Source organism: Hemiscyllium ocellatum, chromosome 44 (assembly GCF_020745735.1).
Source record: "Hemiscyllium ocellatum isolate sHemOce1 chromosome 44, sHemOce1.pat.X.cur, whole genome shotgun sequence".
In the NCBI taxonomy this organism is placed as follows: domain Eukaryota; kingdom Metazoa; phylum Chordata; class Chondrichthyes; order Orectolobiformes; family Hemiscylliidae; genus Hemiscyllium; species Hemiscyllium ocellatum.
In genome coordinates, this window is record NC_083444.1 from 12,438,550 (window position 1) to 12,446,245 (window position 7,696).

The window sequence follows — 7,696 nt, forward strand, 5'->3', positions numbered from 1 at the left end:
CGGCTTCGTGACGTTCCTTGTGTACTTTTGTTTTAAAAAACAGAAATTAATTCTATCTCATTCGGATGACAGAACAGCGAATGTACCTTCAAGGGGGTAAAACTATTACCCAGCATGCCGCGCGGTCAGGAAAGTGCACTATTCACAAAGCGGGAGGAGTGGGGCGCAGGCGCAGTTCTGGCAATTCGGAGCATGCGCACTCACATCGACCCGGGTCGTGAGGTTGCCGGAGACAGGTCGAGAGGCAGGCAGCACGCCGCTGAGTAACAGAGTAGGTTTGGTGGTGCCTAATGCTCCGTAAGTCTCGGTTAAGGATTTTCTAAGGATTCTTGGTCGAAGCGGCGTGGTTTTCCCGTGCCCGCCCAGCCTGTGGTTGACAGACTGGCGGCTTGTTAACCGATCGGTGAAGCGGGCCCTCCGGCCGGCAAGGGGCGGCGCATGCGCGGAGCCGCGACGCTGACATCATCGGCTGGTGGGGAGACCCTGCATTTCACAGAAAGTGCACGAGAGGCCCTTCAGCCCATCAAGTTTGTACCAGCCCCACAACCCTCAATGTTATGACACTTCAAGGTGCTCATCCAAGTGTTTTTGTTTCAAAAGGTTGTGAAGTTATGCATCTTAACTACCCTCCCAGGCTGTGCACTGCAGGTGAAAGTGAGGAGTGCAGATGCTGGAGACCAGAGTTGAAAAGTGTGGTGCTGGAAAAACACAGCAGGCCAGGCAGCATCCGAGGAGCAGGAGAATCGACGTTTCGGGCATAAGAAGGGGTTATGCCCGAAATATCGATTCTCCTGCTCCTCGGATGCTGCCTGGCCTGCTGTGTTTTTCCAGCACCACACTTTTCAACTGTGCATTCCAGGTCCTGACTACCGGCTGGGTGAAACCACCTTTCCTTGAATCCCCTCTGAACTACTTGCTTTGCCCCTTACAATTATGCCCCCTTCTTCTTGATTGCAGGGGAACAGCTGCTTTATGTTCTTCCTAGCGAATGTGAGGACTGCTGATGCTGGAGATGAGAGGCTAGAGTGTGGTGCTGGAAAAACACAGCACGTCAGGCAGCATCCCAGGAGCAGGAAAATCGGCATTTCGGACATTCCTGATGAATGGCTTTTGCCCAAAACGTTGATTCTCCTGCTTCTCAGGTGCTGCCTGACCTGCTGTGTTTTTCCAGCACCACACTCTTGACTTATATTCTTTCTGTGCATGTGATTCATTGTCTTGTGCATCTCTGTCAGGCCTTCTCAGAAAAACAAACCAAGCTCACACAGCCTCCCCTCGTAGCTAAAGCTTTGTGGGACCCTCAGGTTAAACCAGGTTGATTTTCTATAATAAGAGAGCAGCCCTGTGCTCTGGTGTGATAATGGTGAGTTTACCTTTTAGCCTAAGTTACTGATATTAAGCTCATACAAAGTCTTTTGCAAAAGAGAAATTTAGTCTCCATGAACAGAATGGGTCTGTGACATACTATTTAATTTTTTTTAGATTAGATTACTTACAGTGTGGAAACAGGCCCTTTGGCCCAACTAGTCCACACCGACCTGCCAAAGTGCAACCCACCCATTCCCCTACATTTACCCCTTTACCTAACACTACGGGCAATTTAGCCTGGCCAATTCACCTAACCTGCACATCTTTGGACTGTGGGAGGAAACTGGAGCACCCGGAGGAAACCCACGGGGAGAATGTGCAAACTCCACACAGTCAGTCGCCTGAGTCGGGAATTGAACCCAGGTCTCTGGCGCTGTGAGGCAGCAGTGCTAACCACTGTGCCACCGTGCCGCCCTTTACAGCCAGTTTCACTACATCTGAGTCACATGATTAGAGTGGTGCTGGAAAAGCACAGCAGGTCAGGCAGCATCCGAGGAGCAGGAAAATTGACGTTTCTGGCAAAAGCCCTTTTCTAACACCACTCTAATCTTGACTGTGACTTCCAGTGTATGCACTCCTCAATTTCACCTAGTCTCTGTATGTTGTCAAGCTCGGCTTTCAATTGAGTACATGTTACTGCTTAGTTGCATGGATTTAATAGTAAAACAATTTAAGCAGGTGAGTTCCTCACAGGCACAGTAATTTCTATCCGGATGGACGGAGATTGTCTCATGATGTAAGTTAAACCTTTCAACTGCCTTACACAACAAAGAAAACTCACAGGGTTTAAAATATTAGGGGATCAAGAAGGAACCAGTGTACTATTAAAATCAGTACTGCCTTGAATTTCTACCCTTTGTGCTTACAATGCTGACTTTTATATACTTGCTTTCCAGGGCATTCAGATGGGATTGAGAAATGAGGAGCAGATGCCAAATATGGAACGAAATCTGAAAGCCACGCAATTCAACAGGACCTGAGTATCTTGGTCTTTTGGTGCATAAGAAGTCTTTTTTTGGTTTTAAATATCCATATGACTGGAAGGGCATCAAGACACAAGCACTTGAATGAGACTGCTCCCTTGTAATGACTGGAAATAACTTAAACCAGTGATGCAGCCTGAAAAGAATACTTTGCATTTGTCACAGCTTAGGGAACCTGTGTGCACATTCTGTGTGTGGACCCAGGGTTTCAATTGATTGTGCTAAGTGGAGGAACACAAGGACACTGGCATCATGGAAACACCAGAGAAATTTGGGGACTGTGAGAAGAGAGTACTTACCTCTTATGAGCTGGATATTTATCAAACTGATCACACTGGGGAGAAACCGTTAACCTGTTCAGTGTGTGACAAAGAGTTTGCTCAGTCATCCAACCTGATGTTACACCAGCGAGTTCACACTGGGGAGAGGCCATTTACCTGCTCCGTGTGCAGGAAGGGATTTTCACAGTCATCCAGCCTGCAGACACACCAGCGCGTTCACACTGGGGAGAAGCCGTTCACCTGCTCAGTGTGTGGGAAGAGATTCACTAATTCATCCAACTTACTCCTACACCAGCGAGTTCACACTGGAGAGAGACCGTTCACCTGCTCCGTGTGTGGGAAGGGATTCACTCAGTCATCCAGCCTGCTGACACACCGGCGCCTTCATACTGGGGAGAGGCCATTCATTTGCTCGGTGTGTGGGAAGGGATTCACTAATTCATCCAACCTTATGACTCACCAACGAGTTCACACAGGGGAGAGGCCGTTCACCTGCCCTGTGTGTGGGAAGGGATTCACTCAGTCATCCAGCCTGATGACTCACCGGCGCGTTCACACTGGGGAAAGGCCATTCATCTGCTCCGTGTGTGGGAAGCGATTCAGAAATTCATCCAATCTGCTGACTCACCAGCGCGTTCATACTGGGGAAAGGCCATTCACTTGCCCCGTGTGTGGGAAAGGATTCACTCAGTCATCTAGTTTACTGACACATCAGAGGGTACACAATGGGCAGAGGTTGTTCAGGTGCATTGTGTGAAGGGGTTCACTCGATTCTTCTGCTGAAATATTGGCTGGTTTGCAAGTGACTGCAAGAGTTGGAAATGTTTGTTGCTGGTACTGTTAAAGACAAATGGAATAATTTGCAATTACTCTGAAAGTTTGGATTTCTGCTGGTGTTAAGAATTCCTATGCCGTGTAACTTATGCAATTCATAATGCTTTGGTTTTCTGGCTTTTAGAATTTACTGAATTATGGAATAATTTTGGAACATACAACCACAAGTGAATGGACCAGTAAGCACTAGTACAAATCTTTACCTGAAACACAAAATAGGTAATACTTTATGAAGTGAATAATTATCCAGAAGATATTTCCACTCCCTAGATATTGTATGAAATTATGCTAGAAATTGCTGCTCCAAATATATCCACCTGATTGGTGTTTCTGAACATTAACCAGGAAGGTTATGACATAATTGGGCTGGAATACAGTACAAATTTTACATTTCTGTGAAATTTCACAACACATCTAATGTTCAGCTTTGAAAGAGGGAAGTAGATGAATAGTGGAAGGAGAGAAGTATCCTGGGAGATTGGAAGACAGTGTATGTAAGTAAATAACTGGATTTTCTAAAAGAAGCGGTACCAAATGACTAATCTTAATTTGATTAATAGACATGGAATAAAACGGTAGTCTCTGTAATGGTGGCCCCAAAACTATAGTCGATTGTAAAAACCTTCCTGATTCACTAATGCTCATTAGGGAAGGAAATCTCTCAATATTACCCAGTTTGGCCTACACCTAAGTTGGCCACATTATGGATATGGATTGAACTGTCCTCTGAAATGGCTCAGTGAGTTACTCAGTTGCAAGGCTATCAGGTATGGACAACAAATGCTGGCTTGCCAATGATCTGACGAAAGGGTAAAAGGAAGTGAGAAATTGCTGTAAAGTAAGTAAGATTGATTTTATTTTCCTGAGGGCTGTCAAATCAAAAGGAAAACTATCTTGTTTAATTTACTTGATAACTGCAAGCAGCGCCAGATTTCAAATGGGTTCAGTTCTGGTGTTTGCTGATGAGTTTATTTGTACTCGAGTCAGACCACAATGGGGATGGTCATCTTCATTTCAGACAAATGAGCCAACACCACTTGTCTCATTTGTAATGGTTTGTTTTCTGATATGGTGCATCCCACCAAGCTCCATGGCCACAGACAGCATGAACGTTGCAAACCTTTTTTTAGTGCCTTTCCAAGAATTGGCACAATGTCACAAAACAGACTTGACAGGTAATTGCAGCAACATCTCTGATAACATATTCCCGCATTGTCAGATTCCAAATTACCTGCAAGAGAGAGACAGAACATGCGATTGAAAGAACTGCATAGATATTGATAGATTTACTGAATCTTAAAAGAGTATCTTCTCTCTCAAACTGTCTATCTATCTCACTGTCTCACACTCTGTCCATCTCTTGCACTATCTATCTCGCTGTCCCCTTTCTATCTCACTCTTTCTCCATCTCACATACTCTATCTCACACTGTCTCTCCATCTCTCATTCTCTCCATCTCTAACTCTATCTCTCTTTCTGCATCTCTTGTTTTCTCTCTCTCAACTCTGTCTCTCACTCTCCATCTCATTTTGTCTGTATCTCATTCTCTTTTTATCTGTGTCACACTCTCCATCGCTTACTCTCTCACATTCTCTCTCTTCACCTTTTACTTACTCGCTTTCTCTCTCAATCTCTTACTCATAGAGTCATAGTGTCATACAGCATGAAAACAGACCCTTTGGTCCAACCAGTCTATGCCGACCATAATCCAAACTAAACTAGTCCTACCTGCCTGCGTTTGACCCATATCCCTCCAAACATTTCTTCGTCATGTACTTAACCAAATGCCTTTTAAACTTTGTAACTGTACCTACATCCACCACTTCCTCTGGCAATTCATTCCACGCATGGCTATTCTGTGTGTAAGAAATATTGCCCTATGTCTTTTTAAATTCTTTTTCCTCTCACTCAAAATATGCTCGCTAGTCTTGAAATCTCCCATCCTCGGGAAAAGGCACCTGCCTTATCTCTCTTCCCCATGATTTTATAAACCTCTATAAGGTTACCCCTCAACATCCAATGATTCAGTTAAAATGTCCCAGCCTCTCGTTATAACTTAAACCCTCTATTCTATGTAACATCCTGGTAAATCTCTTTTGAAGCCTCGCTAGCTTAATGATACGCTTCCTGTAACACGGAGACCAGAACTGGACACAATAATCCAGAAGAGACTTCACCAATGTCCTGTACAACCTCAACATAACGTCCCAACTCTTATACTCAAAAGGTATAGAGTGTGTGTATATAGCGTATTATGTAATATGTATCAAAGTTTCTTGCAGAAAGGAATTCATTATCATGTTCACCTCAATTTGGAGACTCATTATAGTGAAATGTGACTCTGTCTTCCTTTTCCAATTTATCCAATAACTCCTACCACCTAGTCCCTCTCCGCATTCTGACCACACATGCCCCTGGCCCCATCCTTTCCCATAGTCTCCCAATCCAGCCCATCCTCCACATCTCCCAGCCCACCATCTCCCACCACCGTAGAGCAACATGTACCCTGATCGAAGTTGAGCTTCTTAATTAACGATCCAACTGCCAAGTCTTTCAGTGTCCACCAGCTCACTGTTGACATCCAAATCATTGAGGTCACTGAACATCACATTGGACGTCTTTTGCTCTCTTACTCTCTCCATCTCTCTTTCTCCATTTCTTCTTCTTTCTCTTGTGTTCTCTCTCTCTGCATCTCCCTCTCTAGCTCTTGCTCTCTCTTTCTCTTTCCATTTTGACAACAGGGCAGCCTAGGCTCTCTTATCTCAGCCTAGGATATTTTTCTGACACAGGCTCTGAAGCACAACCTCCCTCAACTCAATAAGGAGGTGGAGTGGGAGAGGCTGGTGTCTTGTACACTAATAGTTGGGTGAATGTTAGCCAGCATGTACTCGCAAGCAAGGAATCATGGATTGGCTTTGTGGACTTTTAGAAAATGCAATTACCTTGGACATCTGTCTCTGTTAATTGAAAAACAAAGAAGAGGTTGCCTGTGGGCAGTGCAATGGTTAGCACTGCTGCGTCATAGTGCCAGGGACCCAGGTTCGATTCCAGCCTCGAACCACTGTCTATGTGGAGTTGGCACATTCTCCCTGTGTCTGCATGGGTTTCCTGTGGGTGCTTTGGTTTCCACTCACAGCCCAAAGATGTGCAGGTTAAATGAATTGGCCACGCTAAATTGCCCGTAGTGTTCAGGAATGTGTAGGTTAAGTGAATTAGACAGAGGTAAATACAGGATAATAGGGTAGGGGAAATGGATCTGGGTGGGTTACTCTTCGGAGTGTTGGTGTGAACTTGTTGGGCCGAAGGGCCTGTTTCCACACATTCTACAAATTCTCCAACCCGTCATACCGAAATAAGATATACAACTGATATCTCGAGTGGCAATAAGCCAGTCCAGGCAGCACATAGTTTTCTTTCAATTGGGTGCTGCTGGCTCTGACTTAACACTGTATTTGTTTCAAGCGAATTTTGGCCAGAAGAATCCATATTGTCTTCAGCCTAACAATTTGGCAAGTTCCAAATGACTAAAGTAAACAGAAGACTTTAGTGCTATCCATCCATCTCAGTTCTGAAGGAAAGTCATACCGGGCTCGAAACGCTAACTCCATTTCTCTCTCCATGGATGCCAGATCTGCTGACTTTCTCCGGCATTCTCTGTGTTTCAGAATTCCAGAATCTGCCAGGTTTACCCTTTATTTGCTTGTCCATCTGACCCACCCAAGAGCTGATAAAAATTCTGAGGTGGCTGTGGTCACTGAGATCCGTTCTCCTGTTTATCTGTTTTATTTTACCCCTCTTCTGTTTATCTACTGTGGGATCAGTCATCTATTCTAACCTGTCCTGATCATATGTCTATTAGCTTTATAACAAACAAAACTGTTACTTCTTAATAAATTGCCTTAAATCAAGTATGTCTTTGACCTTTTTTTAATTATTATGTGTTTACCAAATCAAACTTGCAATGGTATCAGAGTGGGGGGTTATGTAGTTAGAGAAACAGCTGCATTAGTTAGAAACGTGGAGAATTTCCTCAGCAAAGTCAGGAGTACCTAACAAGTTTGGCATTTAGAGAAAAAGGTTGATGAATAGTCTGAACAGGAGAGAGTAATATCCTGGGAGATACAGAAGATGTACTCACAGATCCTGGATAGGCTTTCTAAAGAGGTTGGGCAAGTCAAAATTAAGACCAGAAGGAATAAAGGAAGGCCATTTGGCCCCTTGAGCCAATTC

At 44.4% G+C, this 7,696-nt stretch overlaps 1 protein-coding gene across 3 annotated transcripts; it reads left to right on the plus strand.

The window, feature by feature from the left end:
* The first annotated feature begins 211 nt into the window (after positions 1 to 211).
* Positions 212 to 7,356, plus strand: LOC132835266 (zinc finger protein 239-like). 3 transcript variants are annotated; one of them, XM_060854665.1, is made up of 2 exons: positions 212 to 297; positions 2,265 to 7,356. In XM_060854665.1, the coding sequence occupies exon 2, from the start codon at positions 2,604 to 2,606 to the stop codon at positions 3,387 to 3,389; it is 786 nt and encodes a 261-aa protein (XP_060710648.1). In that variant the 5' UTR covers positions 212 to 297; positions 2,265 to 2,603; the 3' UTR covers positions 3,390 to 7,356. The 3 variants fall into 3 exon arrangements, with proteins under 3 accessions (XP_060710648.1, XP_060710649.1, XP_060710650.1); XM_060854666.1 differs by having other exon boundaries at positions 221 to 271; XM_060854667.1 differs by lacking the exon at positions 212 to 297 and adding an exon at positions 501 to 600.
* Positions 7,357 to 7,696: the final 340 nt, after the last annotated feature.

Coding starts and splice junctions, on each gene's coding strand:
- LOC132835266 (XM_060854665.1), top strand. CDS start 2,604: ATGGAAACACCAGAGAAATTTGGGGACTGTGAGAAGAGAGTACTTACC.